Consider the following 23,495-nt stretch of genomic DNA (forward strand, 5'->3'; position numbering starts at 1 on the left):
TGACATTCTGATGAAAGGGTTATACTTAATTTCAAGAACCATCTGAAAGAAGCTATTGTAAATGTTAAAAAGTTAAAAAGAGGGGAGGATTGTGTACTCTCCAAAGCTACACTACAGGGGTACCTTGTTCACTGAAATTTTAACTACATTGGCATGACTGCAGAATTCAGAGGTCTTCATGAAATTATCTCATCACAGAAGCCTACACAACATGATCACCAGAAACACTGAGATAAGGTGTATGAAATTTGGTAGAAACAAACTTCTAAGACAACTTGGAGTTTCTGTGATGGACTGGATATGACATTATAGATCCATAAGGTACAGAAAAGGGCTTTAAGAATTTCCTATGAGCCATTTTATCTGCTACTGATATGCAGACACCACTGTCACATAAAATCTTAAGCTTTATTTGGCATAACATTATCAGAACTGCAAAACATACTTTGCACCAGAAATCAAATCAGACCAAAATGAGACTGCAAAAACATACCTAGGATTATTTCTTGGCAGAGACTGTTGATCAGGCAATAGATATTCTCTAGCACTACTCTAGGACTTCCTGAGCTAATGAAAAGCATTTTTCCACAATGCTTAGGCAACAAGAAATCCTGGTCACCAGTTACAGAGTGCAGGTCCAAAATGAAAAAAAATGCACACAGAAAAAAAAAAACCCAACCAACATAGCATTTTCAAGAGGAATTTGGTCATTGCTTGATTGTGAGACTGACATCTGTAACTACCCAAAACAAGTGGAGAGCTGGGGCTGAACATAGCTCATTTCATCTAGTTTCAGATTCTCATAGCAATCATTTAACTCAGTACCAAGGTGAGATTTCTTTAATGCCAGAGGCTTCTTTTCTGTTGTTAAACAGTTTCACTCTGGCTTCCATAAAGTAAAAAAAGGACACTTTGCACTGTCCTTGATGGCAAAGACATTTATAAAACATCTTCCATTATTCACTTCAACATTTGTTGGATCATGTAGGAACGCATCATATTGTACCAACTTACCTGTTTGCAGGAGTGAAGAATATACCTGCTTTTTTCAGGGCAGCAGAGGGCATTTGAAATCAGAAGAAAGCTTCATTGAGAGAGACTTACTACATAGATCAGTTTGATAATTAACATAATTGAAAAAATATATGAATGGTCTGATATTTCTGATAACCAGATTCCTTGTATCCATAAGGTTTTTCAATACATGTTCTTTAGTTTGCTCCTGATCACTAATATTTACATTCTTCACAGAACCAAGGTAACATGGCAGAAATTTTAGTACTCAGTATTTTGCACAGAACTGTATTAGAAATACTGCTGAGTGAGTCAGAGCTCTGTATTGACATGTACAGTAGGACAATCCCATAAACTGAACAGCTCTCCCACTAATAGTTACAGTGATACCCAAAGACAGACTTCTCTTCCATAACATCTTTGATCCAAAATTTACTGGCCCTTTGAAGAGCTGTCCTTTGTGATTAAGATTTTACAGTTGGCTAGAACACCTACTAAAGACAGCATGACTAGAATTTCATTGGCCAGAGAGTGCTAGACTAGGGCATTTTGTAAATAGCTTTGCTACTTTGGGAAATTCATAAAAGAATACCTTTTGTTAAAATTATGATCTGGTCTCATTAGATCAAGTTTTTCATTTTGGGCTGTGTAGACACACAATGGCCTAGAAGCACGTTCTCCTGCAAGCTAGTCCTAGATGTGCAAAGATGAAAGTAAACATCCTCCTGAGTTTCAGATAGTATGCTTAGAAAAAGCACATGAATTTAAATTATATAGGGAAAGAGGAGACTGTCTGAGAAGACAGTTCTCTTGTTCCTCAATGGTACTTAAGTTCTCATCTTTAAAAAGTTGCCACTAGTATGGAGAACTCAGGGTAGTAACTATAAGCTCTTATTTTCTTCCATTTTTCTGAGCATATACAGACATTGAGAGGCTGACTTCTAAATGTTAGATCTGGTTTATGACAATCCAGTCTTGAGAAAAACTTATTGGTCTGTTTTTCTGCTGCCGGAATAAATCTATAACCATTGCTTTAGCTGACAGACCCGTAAGTCCAAGACACCAGAAACAATTATCCATTCAGCTGCTGAGTCATATTTACAGATTATTAATGCAAAACCTGTAATGCTGTCAGAACTCCAAAGGAGCAAATCTTTAAAAACCAAACAGCATGCTGCATTGCAACCAACTACTAAACTATAGGGTTTAATAAAAATTCTAGGATCCCTATGAGCAATACTGCACTGCTCTGATAATGCCTACACACTCAATATATACTGCTAATATTGCTTCCAGGACATGTTGACAAATATATGCAAGGCCTCCAGACTTATCACCAGCAAACAGTGATGCGATGACTTCAAAATACAACTACTTCAGTGGATGGCTGGAGAGGGGCAATGTGAGAAAGTAATGTCACAAGTTTTCAAGCCTATTTCCTCTTCCTCAACACAAGTAAGCTGACTTCTATTATACTGGTAGGTAGAACTCAGAAAGGACCACTTCATCACTATTACCCATGAAACTGTAGCAGTAAATAGAAAAGCAAATACACTATCTAGTGTCTATGATTTAACAGATAGGATTCTGCATCTCACAAACAGCAAAAGATATTCTGCAGTCATGAAAAACACACCTCCTGAAACAATGTCTTATTGTAGAGTTTGTGCTTAAGGTTAACAGTGACATAGGAAATAACATCTTGCTATTAAAATAAAACCTTAATTATTGGGAAGAGTTCAGCAAGCTGTAACTCTGAGGTCTCCTCGGCTCCTGCATTTTCTTTATAACCAATACCTTACTTTCACAGTCCTCCAAGTACTGGAAAATTTCAGATTATTTAACTTTAAATAATTACAGAATCCTTCCTGAGGAACAATCCTTCCACAAGATCAGAGGTCACACTGCACGTAACTCTAAAGTGATGAGATGCACCATATTCATAATTACCTTCTTCTGAAGCTGAGAGAAAAGCTCATCACATCATGCCTATTAATAATGCATCAGAAGTTCTGGCACAAATACCAAATTGTCACACATGCCAGATGTTTCTCTGCTGCAACCTGGGCACAGCACTATGCCAGATCATGGCACAGATCACCTGAGTATGGCAGAATAGGCTTCTCTTCCTGAATCAGGTGCAGCTCAGGACTGCTCAGCCAGAACTTTCTCTTCTTCACAAGCCCAAGTAAGAGCAGGATGAACTCATCAGTCATTTTTTAGAAACCTGCCATTCCATTCCAAATTAAGTTAACATTCTATCAGTCTGCTAAGGACATGATGCCAATATATGACCTGGCCTTTCTCAAAACGACATGGACATGGTTTTTTATTTTGTTAGAAAACATAGCATTTCATTTTACTTTGTGAATGCCCAAGTAGATTTCAGTTCTATCTTGTTGAGATCCTTTTCACTTTTCATTAATTTCTCTGGCATCAGGCAATGAAGTTTCACCTTCAACATCAAGCTAAACTGGACTAAGGGGAGTTCATAACAACTCACCACCCAATGCTGTGCACTCCCAATGTAATAAGCAAATATTTGCATTTTTCATAAAATTTATTACAGCAAAATCTTTTCCACTGATATACTTAAACCAGGAGCATGGCTAATGGTATCACTGGCAAGTATCATGCTGTTCTTTGCTCATTAGCCAGATGGTACCAACTAAAACATTTGTCCTGTTTACTGAAGGTGGCATAAAAAGACAATTCAACGCCAGAAGAACTGTAGCATGAAGTAATTACAGAAAGTAACCAGAACATATATAGGCAGTGCTTGTCCCTCAAAAATTACTATATGTTTATTGAATAAAATTCCCAATTTTTAATTCCATATTTGATTAGTTATTGAAAGCAGTTAAGAAACAGGTATTTGGACCTCCCTTAGCATTATCCAGTTATTCACTTCATAGTTGACTGCATATTACATCTCCTTCCATCAATGCCTTTACCTAAGACAGAATACTTCAGAAGATTCACAATGAGCAGCTCATGCCTTACAGCTCTGTAATCTGCACTGCCCGATTCTGCACTGATTTAACTTTACACCAAAATAAAACCACCTGGCAGAACCTTAAAAGAGTCTGGGAACATACTTCAAGAGACTGCAGACTCCTCTTCCAGGAAGTTATAATAAAGCCCAGCAACTACTTTAAAATAAGGAAGCTGACAAGAGTTTATGCAAATGCCCTGTGACCACCAAAACATGAACTGATTGCTTGGCTGAAAATAATGAGTACTATTCACCTTCACAGCACAATATAATGTTCATGTTCAATTTCAGGTATGGGGAACAAGGATCAGAATTTGACAATGGAAGACTTGGCTTAATGGAAGGATATATGAAGACATTTCTCCTCTTCTACTTGATTAGCTACTGTTAAATTGGGTTGTTATATTTCATTACATCTAACTACTACCACAAAGGGTACCAAAGATTTAGGATGGAAATAAGACTCATTTAATTCAAAAACAAAAAAAATTGATTTCAGTAATGTTTCTGAGCAGAGGACATTACAGTTTTGCTGTAGCAGTTTAGGGACAGTATCCCATTAACTGTTATATATACTGCTGTATCAATTGAGGCTTTGAAGATAATCTCTGCTACTTACTAGATTAACCCGTTAAAAGAAAAAGCTTACAATGTCACTGCTGGAGAGAGATGATACAGAAGAGGCAGATGAACCAGAGGATAACTGCTGTGTGCTGGCCAATGACAATGCCAAGTGCTGATTGTAAGATGGTTCAGAGTCTCTGTTCTGCTGCTGTTCTCCATTGCAGAGAGCTATTGGGTCTCTTATTTTCAACCTATTATCTGTTAACAGAAAACATAAGTATCATTTAAGAGCACAGAATACAAACACATGGGCCTTGAAGTCTAAGAAGAGCTGCAGTTTAACAAGCTAACTGAAAAACAGGCTCAGAAAAACTAATTTGGGTTAGAAAGTTACAGGTTCCTTTTATTTTTTCCTGTATATCTGAATGATTAATTTCAAGGCAAGAGTATTTTGAATTACATCAAAGTCAAGAAAAAAATTTAAGTTGGTTTCCTGCTATACCTACCAAGTTCAGGTGATAAATTAATTTTGCTCCCCCACTTCTTTTTAATCCAGGCCCTGTAGTCAATCACTTCTTGGGTCACTTTGATGATTCTACCTAATGTGCTAAAAAAATTTTTCAATTAAGTATTAAACAAAGACTGTTGGTTACATATTTGCAAGCATTTTAACAAGCTACCAAATTACACTAAAAGTCAGTTTTAGATATCCCTAACCAAAAAATCTTTTTGAACCTTCTTTTTTTTAGCACACCATTTCATCCACTGAAGCACCACTTATATTCATATTATTTTTCTTTTACCATACTAACATGCAAGCAGTGACACACAGGTAAGATTTTTACTCTATATTTCTAAATGGTATGCATATTAACTATAAAGAATGCACATGCTGATAACAGTATATTTGATAAAAGCAATTTATGGTTCTTGCATTTCTCCATACAGAAAATTTTTCCACAGAATCTGGATTATAAATGGGATGTACAGAAGACAAAAAGCATCCCAGTACCACAACTGGCTGTGTGGAGACAGAGACCTTCACTAATCCTTGCTTCTAGATTGACAAGACAAAAGGTGATAAGACCCCCACAATTATAAAGGAAGTACCATGGATCGTGAGGTAGTGGAACAAGAAACAGACTGGCTCCAAAATAAGGTAGGATTTCCATAAATTCATAACAGTGAGAGGCTCAGAGAAAAAGCTTACCTGGTCCTGCTGAACAGTGACCAGTTATCAACAAAGTAGTGTTTTCCCAACACACTTTCCCAACACTCAGCTATTTGAATCGTACTTCTTGAGTCTTCTTGTTTGAGAGATAAATTTTCAAGCTTTGTTTTCATTAGAGACTAATCATTGAAACACTAACTGTAAACTCCACACTCAAAATACATGAAGAAATTACTATTGTACAAAAATGGGCTGTACAAAGTTACCACTGTGGAGCAGATAATGTTATTTTTATTCATCTTCAATGATTACATTAAAGTTTATTTTGTATTTCACATCAGAAAAGTACCTTGTACCAGTATGGAATTTTGTTTTAGTTTAGGTGTACAATGGGAAGGCAGGACATACAAAACCCTAATATATTTAGACTACCTTACTAGTTTTCATGCAATAGGTAGCAATAATTCTCCTACTATCCCAGCAATTACTATCTCATGCAAGACCAAGTATCACATGTTTCATGTTAGTCTTCCAACTTTAAAGACATGTTACTGTTAGGATTGAAAACGTCAGTCCAGTAAACATTGAACCAAATAATATCATCTAAATTACAAGTCCAAGTGCAGCTGCAGATGGGCCACCAGGACAGAATGCATGTCATCCACCATCCTATTTATGTAATGTGGATAAAATGATGCATGCTGGAAAATAAAATCTTGAATTTTACACACAGAATTACAGGTGTGCTTGTCAGCACTCAGAAATTAAAGATCTGGGTTATAATTAAAGATCAACTTTGGGAACCACAGTTCAATAGCTAAGCAGAGCACACTAAGAAAAGAACAAATAAATCAGAGGATCACATTTTGTTAATGTATACTCCCATGACATAACAGCATTTTAAATACTCAATGCAGTTCTGGTTTCTCAGTTCCAAAGAGTAAGTTGAGCAAGAGGAGACAGAATGAAGATGGGGATGACCAAAACTGCAGAGATTCAGCCGTGGCCCTAAAGCTGCAGTTCCCAAAAGAGCAACACCACTATGGGACTCAAACATGCACCAGCTGGGTCTCATCAGCACCAGGACAGGGAAGGAAATCTTGCAGTTAACAAGTTTCATCTGAGAAGGCCTTCAGAAAGAGTAGAGCTTCTACTCGAGGATTACACATAAATTTCATGACTACCACCAGCTGTGGTCTTACAACCAGAAAGTGAACATGGGCTGAGTAACAAGCTTATTTCATTTAAGGAGTTTGTCAAACATGATGCTTCTTCAGAGTATTGTCCTGGAAGTGAAGTGAGAGTCATGATTTCACATAGCAGAAGCAAAATGAACAATAGAGGTTGGCATTTTTATCAGACTGGGTGACTGATATACTGAAGAACAGGCAAAATGGGTGAAGTGACTGCTACACCAACAATTGTGGCAGAGTTGCACGCACAGAATGGGGGAATACGTTCTCTAACCAGAACCAGAATGGGGGAATATGCCCTCTCAAAGGGCACAGAGATCCCTCTTTTTTGGTACAAAGGTAGAAAAAGGAAATTCACTAAGTTATACGGTCAGGAGTCCAGAGGCAGATCCATGCTACGTTGCTTGTGCAGCAAAATTAAAGACGTTCATTATGAGACATCAGAAGCTGAAAGGTGATTAAGGTTATACTGACATACACTTAATAAAGTAGCAAAGAAAGAGGAAGCAAGTGTGATCAAACCAGGTACTGATCTCAAAAGAACATCATTTCCTATGTATGGGACTCAAGCACATCCATGGGTTCAAAGACCAATTTTTTAAAATAAGCATTTGAAAATTGTTCCTAAATTTATTTTCAACACTGAAAAGGCTTAGGAACAAAAAAAGCCCCTATTAATCTATCCTGCCTTTATTGTGAAAAATGTCATGCTTTTGGGGCTTTTATTTCAACTGAGGCCAGAACTTCTACAGATGTCTGAGACAAACAGTTCTTCAAATATGCTTGTTTGGAAGACTTAAAAAATACTGTTAACTGGTTAGTAAAATAAGACACATCTCCTGAGAAAGATGTCCCTTTAAGTTTTTTCCCTTAATATGATCATATAGTAAGACCATGAATAAACTATTTACCAAACCAGTTTATTTTATATATTTTATACATACATATTCTAATATTTCTATATTTATTTATGTCTATATTTATTTCTATATTTATATATATTATTTATTTATATATTTTATATAATATTTTATATATTTATAGTATATTTTATATAAGGAAGAGACCCAACAACTTTCCAAGCACTGAGATGGAAAGATCACTTTCTACCTGGCTATGGCTGTTTTGAAGACTATCACCTGTAAATGACAACTCCAGACATGCAGTAGGACACTGACTAGGCTTTCTCAAACTCTGACCTGTTGGCATGACAGGTCTTTCCCTTATCCAGCTGCATCACATCCAGCACAATACAGAGCCTAATTTATACTGAAGGGCATGCGACAGCAAACCAAGTCTTTCATTTCTCATTGCTTATGACCTCCTCAGCTTCCCAAATGTGGCCACAGAACTGTTTAGAGATGCAGTCTGAGCACACATTCCTAGCCAAACTATGTGACAGACCAGTGTGTGAGCCAATATCCCAATCTGCAAAACATAAATATTAACCTAAGGATGGATTTTTGTCACATCCAGAGCAGCAAAACTTAGGGCTGTGAAACGATACAGTACTACTCTCTACCTCTTGCCCCAAATGTGAACTTCTGATGCTTCTGATCTACCCGTCATCAGCCACAAGCTGGATCAACTTCTTGACATGACAGAAGTGTTGAGATACTTGTTTTCAGTCAGACCAAAAAGTCCATCTGACTCACCTTCTGACTGCAGGACTGCTAGATCTCATGCAAGGCAAGATTCAGACTGAGAGGGAAGGAACAGCACAGCTGACAGAAGATAGTACACAGGTACTTAGCCTGGGCAAGGTACAATATGAAATTACACCTTAATATAAAGGCCATGGATAGGGTGGTAACAGATAATCCACTATTTAAATGAACACTATTTAAATGAACAATAAGCAGAGCTTATTGAGAGCTTGCTGTCAAATATCTGCTAAGGTTTCCTGTGGTTCATCAAGAAACAGAACTGGAAAAATGGTCTCAAAACCAAGTCCAAAGAAGGGCAATGAAGCTGGTGAAGGGTCTGGAGCACGAGTCCTGAGAAGATCAGGTTGCTTATCCTGGGAAAAAAAGAAGCTCAGGGTTGACTTTATCATTCTCTACACTACCTGAAAGGAGGTTGTACCAGGTGGACATTGGTCTCTTCTCACCAATGATAAGTTAAAGCATAAGAGGCAATGACCTCAGGCTGCACTACAGAAGGTTCAGATTAGATATTATAAAGAATTTCAACAACAAACAGGCTGTCAAGCACTGGAACAGGGTGTCCAGGGAAGCAACGAAGTTACTGTCCCTAGATGTACTTAAAAGCCATGTAACTGTGGCACTGAGGGACATGATTTAGTGGTGAACACAGCAGTGGCTGGGTTAACAGCTGAACCCAATGATCTTAGGGGTCTTTTCCAACCTAAATGATTCTGTGAAAATATCATTCCTCACAGACTGAAGAAATGATCTCACTTGAGATGGCACACTCTCTTTCCCAGAGACAGGCTAGGGGCAAAGATCATATGAAAGCTGTTCAAAGCACATACCAATACCAATCCTTAAGCAGGAGATATCCTGCCCATAACTGTATTTCACAGCTAGATTCATGTCTCTGTGGCCCTAAATATTAAGACATCAATCACAATTTTCAGTCACCTTGTCTGAAGACAACACCAAACTTTACCTTGCATACAAGCTGTACAAGTTCAAAATGGATCAGTCTCTTATTTTTCTAAGAGGAAACTCCTTTTTCCAAGATGACAGGAAGCTGATTGCTCTAATAAAATCAACCAAACTGTCAATCAAGCTCTCCTAAGCCATTCTCAGGAGGGGATAGGTAAGATTGACTGAGGACAAAATAGTGTTAAGGTTATTTCTGTAGCTGTAAGAATTACCTTCAGGATTCAGCTGATTACTGTTTCCACTGAGAAGAAAGCTTTTCCACGATAGGAGATAGCTTTTAATTCCCACTACATCTCAGATGTTCTATTTGGAAGCCTGAATGACAATGGTGGTAAGAGTGATGTGAATCTATCCCTTATTATTCTGTGAGACTTGCTACCACAGAACATGATGAAGAAAAAGGCCTATGCTGCTGAAGGACTACTATCTGACTTTTTTTTTCCCCATTGGGACTATCAGAAGTAGCAACTCTTTAGAAAGCCCTCAATTAATGTAGACATATTTTAGTGTTGGACTGACCCTGAAAAAGAACTACAACAATCACCAAGAAAGATGTGAAATCTACCAAGTGTCATCTACAAAATAGAACTCTGGACACAGAAACCTTCCCTGGGAAGAGGAAATATGCATTCAAATCCATCAGATAATTCAAGAACCATCCCACTTAGGAACAGCTAGCCCCAGTTAGGATAAAACTGAATAAACTCAGCCTGGAGAGTTCAGCCTCCTGCAACTTCCTATCCTTTCAAGTCATCTTTGTTTAGCCTTGATCCCTCTAGTAGAACATAATGTTCTACTAGAAGCCAGTCCCTGGTCTTAAATGGAGCCCATTGTTTATAGGTACAGTTATGTTATAGTTTAACCTACCTACTAACAAGTCTAGAAAAGGAAAAAAAATGGATCAGGAGAAAGGACTCCCAGATAGCCAGGCTTTAGGTCAGGTCACCAGAAAGGTCTTTATACAGATCATGGACCACTCTGCCTTACAGCAGGAAGAGGGATCCACAAACATACCCGGATCACCCAAGCACATCAGGCTTAACTGAGACCACACATGGACTGCTGACTTGGCAACAAACTTGTTACCAAACAGCTCATCATCCACTTACAAGTCCTTTGGCAGTGACAAGACTGGTGCTAGGGGAACTATTTGTATACAGAAATTTGTTGAATGCTGTTCCCCTTGCAAGCCAGTGGCATGATGGGTTCTGAGATTCAGATGTCACTGGCACAGACAGCCCAGAACTCACAGACAGGTCAGACATGACACCTGAACACTGCTGCTGGGACTGCTCCACAGGTTTGCAGTTGTGAACAAAATTCAAACATTTCCCAGCTACAGTAACAAGTGCAAGTCCATGCAAAGCGCACATACTGATGACACCTGAGGCTCCCATTAGATGCTATACAAATATACTTTTTAATGCCTGTAGTAAATACATACACCTCATAATGACTATATTCTTCAGAGAAAAACAGAGAAGTTAATGGAGACCAGGACCCAAGACAAGCAGAACTTCAGGAATCCCTAGGTTACTCTACCTGTACTTAGGTAAGACCAAAGTTTCATTCAGTACCAAGAACTGTCAGCCAATACACATTTAACAGTGACCTTTAATATCTTAAGACAGCAGTCTCAAATGTCAGTGTGCAACACTCCATAGCCCCCTTCTGTACCTCCATCACAGTGCAGTCTCAACCTTTGTGAATTTAATACCACTGAAAACCTAAAGAATTTACAGGCACTCCTAAAGTACTGTCAGTTTTAAACTCACAAGTGAAAGACTGCGTCCACTTTGATGTAAGCTTATTAGAGGAAACTATTTCACCTTCCAATGACATTGATGCTGAAAGTTTACATCATGACTAGAGTTTGCAGTTGTACTGAAATGGTTTATGTGACAACTTACAGCCATCCTTCCCTGTGATTAGCTGGGGAGCTCAAAGCCATTGAGATTTTAGGGAAGTCTCAGGGAAGAAACATCTTCTGAACTAGCCCAAATTCACACTAATAGTTAGAACAAAAGGTGCTAGAGCAGATACATGAATGGAAATACCACGCCTGGAATACCAGGCATGGCAGCCATGCCTTCATTATCTTTCTCCTCTCTCTTTCAAAAAACAGAAATTGCAAAGGTGAGAGCTCAAAGTACTGGTTGTGTCTCTATGAAAGACACTAAGAACTGCATTTAAAATGGCATGTCTAAAAGCATGCTACTTTTAATGGCAGTTCTGGCAATACAATCAAACTGGACCGATTCTATTAGGTTTTTTTTAATATAGTATTTTAAGTCTTTAATTCTTAAATACATATCAAATCTTTTAAAACAGTTTATGGGGGCATTTATTAAAGAACCAGGTAAATTCTTAGCCTTGTGGTCTAGTTTTCTAACAGCCTAAACAAGTAATTTGATCACACACATTTCTTTCTGCCACAATACATACATGCATCATACTAAACATTAAACCAGCAAACCCTCCTTTGAAATACTTCAAGCAGAATGTTGGACTCATCCTGGATTTTATCATACTCTCTTCATTTAAGTGCTGCACATTGAGGCATTGTACTCTCATATTCCTGGGCGGGTTAAATTTCTGTGCAGATTTCAATACGACCACAGTTAAACAATAAATAACATTCCTTTTATTAATCTAGAACCAAACATTCCTAACTGATTACACAGACAAATGGATATTGAAAAAGTGAACTAATTACCTCTCAGAATCTCTATTTGGATATGATCTTGCAAGTGGTGATACTGCATGGCTAAGAACAATGTAGGCATAATCAAAAACTTGTTTCACTTGCATGGCACCGTAAGAACTTCTGCCAACGTCGTTTCCTGAAATAATGTGACAGTCATCAGATCATCTTTTTTTAATATCCGTTACCAAAACATTAGTCATACTTAAAGCTCAGAAGCCTCAACAATACAAGCTTAATTCTGTTTAAACCAGTTATCCCATCCTAGCCACATCAGGAACACCTAAGTGTGCCTATTTCAGCAAAAGAAGTTGACCTTACGAATGACACTTAACATTATGCACTCAGTTTACCACTTCTAAAATACTCGCATATAGTGCTTCAAAGAAACAGAGCACAGAGATCAGCTTAAAGCTTTTAGAGCTGTCTTCCAGAGGGAACGTACCAAGCTTAAAGAACCATGTCTCACTTACCAGTAGAGTTCCTGCAGGCCAAATTCAGTTTAAAATTTCATTTGTGTAACCTTCATTATGTCAGACAGACTCACGGAAAACCCTATTTAACCTTATCAAAACTACAGATTAATAAACCATCACATACAGATATTTATCTCCATAGGACAAGCCAGTTTTTCAAAAATCTATCATAAAAGATTCCAGAAGCTTTTATAGTACTGTTTTTTGATCAAGTTTGTAGCACTCTCAACTGCCCTACTTTAGGAATGAGTGACATTTTAATTGGAACTCTTTCCAAATCTATTGCAATGTGAACTGCAGAAGTTAAGAATGTTGTATACCTTCTGTATCAGTGACAATGTACAAGAATAGATCACCCATCTGATACCTAGAACAATCTTGCTGTTACTAGCAGAAGGCATTTGGGAGCTTCATGTGGATGTATTTGGCACCAGACAACAAAATTGACTGTCAGCATTCAATTTAAGAAGCACAAATGAAACTCCTTTCAAATTGCATAAAATATGGACTAGGTCTTGAGTGGGTAGAAAACTGCTTACAGTGCAAGGTTCCCTCCTTCAGAATGATGGGTGAAATGCTGTGAGAACACTAGAAAGGGATGAACCACCAAATATGAAAATCAGATCAGAGCCCATGAATAAATGAAATTAATGAAAAATATAAATTAAAGAAAAATCTGCTTTGAAAAATTGATGGGTAAAGGACAGAATCCATCCTTTGGAGGACAGAATCCAACACGGCTGAGATTGACTTTAGAGGAACGCTTCACTCCCCTGAGTGTTTTGTCCAGCTACTATAGACAAACCTGCTGAGCTTTGCCCATCCAGGGGAAGAAAACAGATTCCTTTCAAAATTCTCCAACCATAATGCCATTCTAGCAGGAAAGTATAATCAGTGAAAGCTAACTGAAAACATAAATGCATTTTGGGAAAACAATTTTTCCAGTAATTCACATGGTCAAATAAAAACCGATCAAGAAACACCTCCTGCTCACTGACGTAACAGAGTATCTTGCTCTGAGGGCACAACTGTGGTATACAGCAGCCACTAATTACAGAAGCCTCTCCAAATGGTTTATTTGCTATTGGACTCTATCCTGAAGTAAAAAAGAAATCAGTGTGGGCCTAGGACAGTGAATCTAGGAGAAACACATGGTAATGTTCTTCACAGAGGACTTCACAAAGGACTTACTCCAAAGGTGGCTGAAAAGTGACCAAAATATTTTAGTAGTCATAAAATCAGAAGACAATGTTAATTATACTAAAAAGTAATGATTAATTCAGTAAGGGCTTTTCAGAGCCCTTACTGTGTGTCCAGCCACATAATGATATCTAAACCTAGATATGTAAGATAATTAAATTCAGAAGCAAAACAGAAATGGAATACATACTAAAAACACATAATCGCACCTACCACTAAATTAAAGTCCATCTGTGGCTGGAGTTGAGGTTAGGGCTCTTTTCCAACCTAAATGAGCCCAATAAATTCACATAACACTAAGAATACACACTCAACATGCACTCAAAGAATCTTTATTAGTTTTGTCTAACCCAATGCTAGGCAGGTACATTTGGCATGTATCCTGCCAAAGTTGTACCAAAATGAAGACAGGGTTGCCACAAAATATTGGCTGTTTCTTTCATCAGTTGTCACTACCTCCTCTGTTGTGCCAGCAAAAGAAATCATAAGCCTTCCCTAAACCAATTAGAGTAAACTTGGGCAGTTTAGTTTTAATCAATGAAGTTGTGTTTGAGTCTTGATTGAAGCAGATTTGATAAGAGAGGCAGAATAGCTAATGCCACACCTTGCTTGGGGTTCCTGGATTGCCTCATTCTGCACCTGTAACTCATTCATAAAACTGTCTGAATTAACAGGTCTTAATCAATTATCCAGTCTGCAGAGCTTTTACTTGGGCTGCAGCTGGAGCTACTGTGAACTGATCTGTCAAGTCTGTATAAAGATGACCCTAGCCAATCCACAAAACAACATAGTAAAAGAAGCCAGAAGATCACACATTTGCATTTGCTGCCCTGAATAGATTTTCTTTTGAGAGATCACTCTCATTAGAGAACCATGTCTTACATAACTGAGCATCCTTCTTTGGTCACAATCTAGACTGATCAGTTAAAAGCACGCAACCCAAATGCTGTCACTCTTTAAAAAAATCATACATACTTCAATCCTCAGATGTACATTAGCAGATTACAATGGTGTGTGATTTCATGTATAATTCAATTCTTATTCTTTCTTACAAAGCCTTCATCCCTAAAGGAGCATGTCCAAAATTTCCATCACTTGCTATCAGTATTACCACTCCATCAGGTAGCCTTCCTTTACCTGAAGCGGTTTTAAGAACACGGCCTGAAAAGGTAAAGGTAAGACCATGAGCTAGAACTGCAGCAGACCCATTCACGTTAAGCTATTAGCTAGTAAACAGCTTTTTGCAACATTCAGCATTAAAGAGGTTCTTTCAAATGCTAACTTCAATGAACCTGGGTATTTTTATAAGCACTTATGTTTTATACACACACACAAACATATATTTGCAGGTTCTAATGATAAATAGCTGATACTGAAAAGCTGCAATGAATCATTCTGGGCAGCCACTAAGGCTAGAAGAGATAATCTCATAGATGTTGCCAATCTCAAATCTATTTACTTCCCATACTTGTGACCTATCAAGATGCAGAAGCAAGCAACATGAAGCATAATAAACCCTCCAAGTTAAAGATTCTCTTTTCCAAGGAAACACATTTAAGGTTTAGAACTTTCATTACTGCCCACAGCAATTAAGAATGAGGAACAAACTTCTCACAAATGGAGCTGCACAGGTGGAACTCCAAGTTTTAAACTTGGTGTTAAAGAGTAGCAATTTAGCTACTCTAGCTACTGCCAGCCTGAAACTAGACCAAAAATTATTCCTGTTCTGAGCATCAGAAATGACTGGAGAACCTTGATAACCACCTGATTCACAAAGGTATAAAATAACAAGCTCCCCAAAACAGTCTGCTGGCTAAGTGCCAAGTTTACAACCAAGTTTTACAACCACAGATTAAAAGATTTGTCAACTGCCAACAGTTATGTCTTGCAAGACAGGATACTGCTAAACCAGCTCCAGACAAACCTCTTCCAAGATGACATCATCTACCCGGCTCCAATATATTCCAGTGAACAAACTTCTGAGTGCCTGGCTTTGCAGTTCTCCTTAATAAATGCTTTTACTTTTTATATATTTTACAAAAAGGACAAGTGCTTTGAGAAACTGAAATGGTGCAGCTACAAGATGCTTATGGAAATTCCCTCCTTTAGACAATGCTAAGGGAATGATTTTCATTCATTACCCTGTCCTAGGACACTAACCCAAGAGGAAAGATCTTTGACTATCTACAAAGACCAAGTATAAATGATTACTTCAAAATTGAAATCACCACTATATTAGTCTGATAACTCAAATCCAGACCTCAACAAGCCCCCCACTTGAAGTGTTGACTCCTGACACCTTTGTTGGAATCCTGGTTCTTAAATCACACAAATTATCATCTTCTGGCACACAATGATCAGTCTCTGAGAATCTCTGAGGAAACCCTGTAGTACCTAAGAGAATCTAAGAAAACCCACTACTACCAAAACAACACCACAATATGGAACCTGGATGCCGGTTCCTCCCAAATCCAGGAACTAACAGAAGGTAATGAGCAGGTTAGAATGATGTATCACGTCCTCCTGATGACACCTTTCATCTCTTAGCCAGACATCACCCATCATTTCACACTGAAAAAAAACCAGTTCCTCCAACTTAAAGAAACTAATCCCATGAAACACATTCCTGTTCTCTGCAAGACCACTTTAAAGCTATTCTTTTGGGTTATACCCTTCAGTATCGCATTGCTGAACTACTGCATACACTCACAGGAGCGACTTGTACACTACTTTGATAACCCTTAAGAAATTGAAAGGGAGAGGGTTTTTTTATCCCTGTACTTTTTGTCTCATTTTGGGATTAAGAAGCCATCTTTTCAAGTACTCTTCCAAGGCTTAACAGGAACGTTATAAACAGTTGTGATCAGGCTAAAAAAAAAAAAAAGATTGAAAAACAAAGTTAAAAACCTGAGCATACACAGTGCAAACACAGGTTTGCAGGGGTAAAACTCACCAGCACCTTATGCTAATTTAAGTTGAGACATCTGTGTCCACTCTTTATGAAAATAATTTATTCCCATCTCCTTCACAGTACTGCCACCAACCCTCAGTCAGACATTGAGTGGATCTGAACAAATCTCATCAGAGATGACTTGTAAACTGGGCAAGGACTTGAACCCTTGGAAAGATTTTTGTACTGGGACAGAAGGAATAACAGAACTAAACTAATTAACAGAATTCTAGATGTTACTAACATACACTTGACAGGCAATTTTAGATACTGTAGGAATATGTGATTAAGTCTGAATCTGAATCTAAGGAGGCTGTACTCATCAGATTTGATTCAAAGAGCCATCCTAGATGTGCTACATAATTTTCTTCCTAGCTTCATCTGGCAAGTTCTGAAGGTCTATGGTAGCTGCTAAAGAATATCCCTATGAGACACAGTGGTCAGATAACTTAAAAATATTGTCAGTTTTCATTTCCATTGCCAAAACACTATCCCCTATAAGAATTATATTATCTCACACCATACAAACTCTTTATTTAATTTAGCTTCATTCTTATCAACTCTTTGACAGCATATAGGTATTCTTTCTTCTAAACTACAGTTCTTCGTTTCTGCAAGATTAATGCCAGGAGGAACAGTTCAGAGCCCCTATTAGACCTTTTTTTTCCTTCTCCATAGTACTATTGGCAGTGATTAAAACACTCAGTTGCACACACAATTTGTTCTTCTTCAGTCCCCAGCAGATAGAAAGGAACAGAACTGAAGGGCAGGAAGGATTTTTGACTCTAAACAATTGTGGCTCATGCTGCTATTCAAACGGGACTTCAGGCAAGTAAGTACACAGCTCCTAAAGGAAATCTCAATGACAATGACAGTTCTGCACAATCACACCCTAACCTATGCCTGGCCAAATACAAGAGTCATGATGGACACAGAGTTACAAACGTATCAGACACATAGCTAGACAAATGAGTATCACAGCCTGCAACCTGTTCTAGGGAAGTATGAACATTCAGCACATTGAGTATTTAGAAAGGTGCCAGCTTTCAGCTCCTGATCCATGGTATTTGCTTTAGAAGTGCTGTACAAGTGCTATAAAATGTCTACACACAAAATGTGACAGTATGGACTTGGACTGCCAATTACATTCTAGAAATATTTGTGCTGAAGTCCAAATTAACTGAAAATTGACTCTGTTAAAAAGCTGGTTTGGAATTTCAGCTACTTGTGATGGTCTAAATAGAATACAAACTGAGTACTATAAAGCTGGAAATTTTCCTGAGGCACTTAGCCAAAATTAAGCTCAATTATTTTGAGGGTTACTGAATTAAAACCAAATCTAAAAAAAAAAAAAAAAAAAAACCTATGTTAAGTACTATCCAAAGAAGATGCAACTCTAAAAACGCTAAATGGCATTCCCTAAAGATCCCTGTGCAGCACAGAAGCCAGTTATGCAAAGTGCTCTCCACACCACCACCACCGCAGCTGTTTTTTACAGATACCCACCCCTGCTCCTGTGCAGTCCCTGTGGTATCACCTTGCAGGACAGGTTCTGCACCTGGGGCATTTCTTTCCCATATGGCGTGATTTATCTGAAGTATGGCACCACAGACTGTGGCAGTAAAAGCAACACCTTCCAATCTCATTCTCACAGCAAATAATGGAGAACTGTTCTGCTAACAACCCTCCTTCCAGGATTTCCTGGAATTCTTTCTTTCACTACCTCTCAATGCTGTCAGAGAATCTCCTTATGTCCTCTGGATCTCCAAAGCATTATGGCAACTACACTGTTTGTATGTAATTCAATTTACTCAGGCTAAGAATCTTGTGAGACCTCAAGCCCATATCCCTCAGCCCTCCTACCTGACTGTACCTCTACAGCAGCAATAGCCTCTTCCCAGTGCAGCTTCTTAACTCATCTGACGGACTAACGCAAGCTGAGAGCACAAGCTGTGCCAGAGCTCTGGAATACTGCAAGAAGTGTACAGTCTTACCAGGCAGAAGAGGATCTTCAATACATAGCATGGATGGTCTGTATCCATTAGTCATGACTTTCATGATTTCTTCTTTGGCAATATAGGCACCTCCATTTTTTATTCTAATACCAGTTTTCAAGTAGTTAAAATTCCTTCCATAGAGTTCAAAAAATTCTATTAGAAGCATTCCAAGGTTTTCATCAGCTCTTCTGGCATCAATTCTTGGATGTAGCTGTAACACAAACCAGTTTTTGCATATTAAAAACTACTAGTTTTCAGACCATAACACAGGGCAACAAAAAGGTCTCATTTAACAGCTGAGTATTTCTTCACAGAAGTCTCATCTGAATAATTCACTCTTCATGTACTTAAACCACTCTCACACAACCTAGAGGAGGCAGCACTTCAGTAGTATCTGAAAGCCAAATTCTTTCATCTTTCCTCACGTAGCTTTTTGAGGATTAGGGAATTCTTTTCCTTAAGTCTCAAACAAGAAATAAGTACTGCATACTAAATTATAGCCTAGTTAGTAACAAAGTAGTACCCGATTTTCTACAACAAATTCATCCCTCAAAGCGTTCAGAAAGTGGGGAGCAATCTAGTTTCCCCAACTGAAATACAGTTTGTCTCTCTCTCTCTACTTATTACATTTGGTACATAAAATCTATAGTAATAGTGCAGTCAACACCATCAGCAGCAGAATATGTAAGTTTTCCATTACCACAGCTGCTGAGAGATGTTAACCCTATATCTCATCATACCTGTAGGAGGCTCACTGTCACAAAACTGTATGAAGAGAAGTTGTAACTTGTTACTATTTCATCACTCAAGTACAGCATCTGCCAGTCTTAAGCATGTCAAAACCTAACCAATATTTAAGAAAAAAGAACCAAACTTGACTGTTGGATTTCATCATTTTAATAAACACTGAAATCAACTACTCTTCACATTCAGTACCAGTAGTCTGGGAAGCAAAAGACAAAAATGCATCCTGCAGATTTATGAAGCACCGTTACGATGATTCAGGTAGAGGCCCTGGTGTAGAGAGCAATGCACAGCCTCTATGCCTTTCACAAGGCTCCTGCTGCTGTTCCAGCTCACACAGGATAGACCCTGGATGTTTGAGAGGTAGTCCACCGGATCTTTCAAGAGTCAAACACTCAGAACCATAACAGTAATGCTGCACTGTGCAAGGGGCATCTGAAGAAACAGTACAATAAAAGGGCACAAATACAGAACCCAAAATATTTATTAAGAACAGAGAAACAAATAAGGAACAGACTTACCTGCAGGAAACTAATTGCCATTAAAATTAGGCTGTAAGAGCTAATTCCACCAGTAAAAACTTCATTCAAATCCCTCTGAAGGAGGAACTGTTTTAATACTAAAATCAAGTACGGTAGCAAAGAATATTTCTGCAAAGCAAAACAAGTTTTATCAATGACAATGTCAACATTCCAAAACAAACAAAGAAGTACACAATCTCAGTAAAGATTCATCTAATACAAAAATATTTCCAGTGGTGTGCTATACAGTGTTTCCACAGGAAGAACTGAAACACTTGCTTTTTTTTATTCTAGAAACAGATGAATAGCCTTCAACTCTTATTTGATCAAAGACCTTATGTATTAAATTTATTTCCCACCTAAACAGTAAGATTTTTATATCCTTCTTTGAATGGCAATATCACTGACTATAGCCAAAGGTTTCACTCTAAATAGTACTTTTACTACAGAGCGTAAAAGGAAACTTTTAAGTGTGTAGCTACACAAGAATTGGTTTTTGACAGTTTAGCAGGACAGTATTCATAATGCAGCATCACTTAAATTCAAGGTAAGCAAACCTTGAAAAGAGACTTGCTTCAGAAGCAAAGTTTAGTACCTCTCTGTACATCTAGGCATGACCATAGAAGGTCTTTCACAGTGTACAGGTTTATTCAAACACCTAGCACTCTAAGTGAACACTGAATGGACACCAATAGATAATAAATTAAAACATCCATGTTTAATTAGTATTAATGAAAATAGTCTTCAGCAATAAACTGTCAAGCCATACCAAAAAAGGTTAGCTAAGCATCTAGCACATCCTTGGTAAGTAGCATAACATTCAATACATTGCTGATACCTTCATGTATTCCTTGATAAATCGAGCTGCCTTCACACCAGTTTCTACATTAAAACTGATGTCAACTTTCACTTCTGTCTCCTGGTCAGTGAGTTTTATTATTGGTACCTGAAAAGATTAAGACAAGAATGTGAATCCCCAGGAATACAACACTGGTGCTGTTCCTTAGCTTACTCAAGACACGTGGATATTAGCAGTCCAAATGATTGCAACTATCAAGGCTGTCTAAGAGGAGGTAACAATCCTGACCTGACTGACCAATGAATGCTTTCCAGGGAGCTGATTAATGTACAATCACCTTAACCTACCATCACTCTAGTACTCTACCACAGCCATTAGCTATCTGCCTTCATAGCTGCAATAGCAGTGTTTCATATGACAACTTAATTTACTTAATGACTCATTCCAATTAATAGGAGATCTTGTAATCTCATAACCTGTGGGAACTGCATTCCTCTGACCCAGTATTGCACCATTCACTTGCTGAACTGACAGGAAACCAGCCTAGCAGAAAGTAATGCCTGTTGGTTTATCAAGATGAACTGGCTCAATGCAGAGTCAAATGAAAGCCAGAAGAAATAAAGCAAAGCCATACAGTAATATGGCAGGAATAAATGAATATAAAATGACTGAATATGTAGTCTAGCTTCGCACCACCACTGGAAGGCAGTGCCCTACAAAATCATCTTAAAATCATAACCTAAACTTCAGCTGAAAAGATTTATTTTAAATTAAACTCTTCATATTTTTAATCTGAAATGAAAAATAAAAAAGAGCAGAAGTATAGCATTTTATACCAATATCAGAAGAAAAAAATAAGAAGGAATAGTACAATTGTAAGCAATTTTCCTAGTGCCATTTTCCATCATTAACTGGTAATACAGATTCTGAAAATCCCAATTGTTGTCAGGTAAACCAAAGACTACCAACGCTACTATTATGTACTGCTACTCTAATGAAAGCCACAGGAATATTATGAACCTAAAAGAGGAAGACTGTTTTAGAGACCACAAAACAGAAGCTTGCTAACAGAAGTTTGGAATACTCACCTTAGTCCCCTGAAGAAAACATCACTTGCCCAGTAACATAAAATTCTCATGCATTAAGTTTTTAACTTATTCAACATGATTCAGGCTTACAAGAAAGATGCAAGAGGTAACACACATCAGTCTTACAAATGACATAAAGCTCTCAAATAGTATATTTTGGACAGGAAAACCCAATGTTAAGTTTGGAACACTTCACTATGCCATCAGAAACAAGACAACCTGAAAACCATGTTGAAAGCTAGACAGCTCTAGCTACTGGCTTAACAAATTCCCCTCAAAGGTCAGTGGAAAAACATTATGCAAATAGTTAACTTATTTTAATGGATATTCTGCAAATACTAACTTTCAGATCTTTATTGACAACCTAAGTATAAAGTATGGCCTTCAGTAAGCACAGTACATAGAATTACCAACGGCCATACAAAAGACTCCGTGCTATTGCTAAGCATATACAGATTCTACTGAAATCTTGCAGAGAGTTTAAGACAATATAATTTGCTCCAGGAATTAAGAATACTATTTATCACCAACATCTGAAGGGGTCTGAAAGTTTTTCAGTTCAGTATTCCACAGCTATGACTTACCGTAGCTTTGTCAAGTACTTTAATGGAATATGGCTCAGCCACATTGTGTTTTCTCAGTGCTTGCTCCAACAGCTGTAAAGGGGGTCGCTCCCATTTCCCAAAAACAACTAGGTCAATATCACTAGACAAAAAGAACACAGCATGAAACCCAGTAAATCTAAAGCACAATATGCTGCCAAAAAGTATGGTAAGATTGGCATTCTACATATTACAAGTACCATGATGATTACAAGTACCAAATGACCACACATGGTGATCATTTTGCAATTTGCAATATAGGTTACCAATAAGCTTCTTCTAGGAGCATTAAGCAAGACAGTCCATGGTATTTTAGGACCCAAAGCAGTATTCTAGTTTTTTGCTTCCATTACTCTAATGAGTTTTTCTCCGAGTTCCTTTCCCTTTTACCTTTCATGCTCCCTCCCCTCTGACTTAGACCAATTCCATCCATCATCTGTCAACTCATGTTGACGGGCATTTGAATAATCCAAAGAATTTTATCAGTGATTGGTATTCACAGAAACAAAATTTCCAGTGCTTTCCTTCTGAAAATTTAATTTATATAAAGACAACCTCATCTTCAAGGCAGAGCTACACAGGTTTCCACATCAAACTGAACCATTAAGTGATAGAAAATACCAAATTAAGTAAGACATTTTGCTCTCCAAAAAGATGGGAATGCAGCACTGTGATGGTTCTTTTGACTTTACACAGTAACTCTGTGGTAAGTGACATATTCTTAGTAATTTATCTTATTTAACAAAACAGTCTTTACAAGGGAAATGCCAAACATTCAGTTGCACTGTCTGTTTAAAAAAAAGCCAAAGACTAACCCCAGACACAAGAAAGAAAAGGTAATTCACCA

At 37.8% G+C, this 23,495-nt stretch overlaps 1 protein-coding gene across 4 annotated transcripts in view; it reads right to left on the reverse strand.

Annotated features, from left to right (window-relative positions):
* The window catches only part of TENT4A (terminal nucleotidyltransferase 4A), a 58,453-nt gene that overhangs the window by 18,457 nt on the left and 16,501 nt on the right, over window positions 1-23,495 (reverse strand). For all 4 annotated transcript variants that reach the window (XM_036406531.1, XM_036406529.1, XM_036406528.1 and 1 more), the window contains exons 4-10: window positions 22,631-22,751; window positions 20,998-21,105; window positions 20,160-20,288; window positions 18,892-19,105; window positions 12,284-12,410; window positions 5,080-5,180; window positions 4,659-4,831 (exon numbers count right to left, since the gene is read on the reverse strand). In XM_036406531.1, coding sequence (XP_036262424.1) covers window positions 4,659-4,831; window positions 5,080-5,180; window positions 12,284-12,410; window positions 18,892-19,105; window positions 20,160-20,288; window positions 20,998-21,105; window positions 22,631-22,751 — 973 coding nt within the window. The remainder of the gene's footprint in view (window positions 1-4,658; window positions 4,832-5,079; window positions 5,181-12,283; window positions 12,411-18,891; window positions 19,106-20,159; window positions 20,289-20,997; window positions 21,106-22,630; window positions 22,752-23,495) is intronic.

Source organism: Molothrus ater, chromosome 1, assembly GCF_012460135.2.
Source record: "Molothrus ater isolate BHLD 08-10-18 breed brown headed cowbird chromosome 1, BPBGC_Mater_1.1, whole genome shotgun sequence".
NCBI classification, from domain to species: domain Eukaryota; kingdom Metazoa; phylum Chordata; class Aves; order Passeriformes; family Icteridae; genus Molothrus; species Molothrus ater.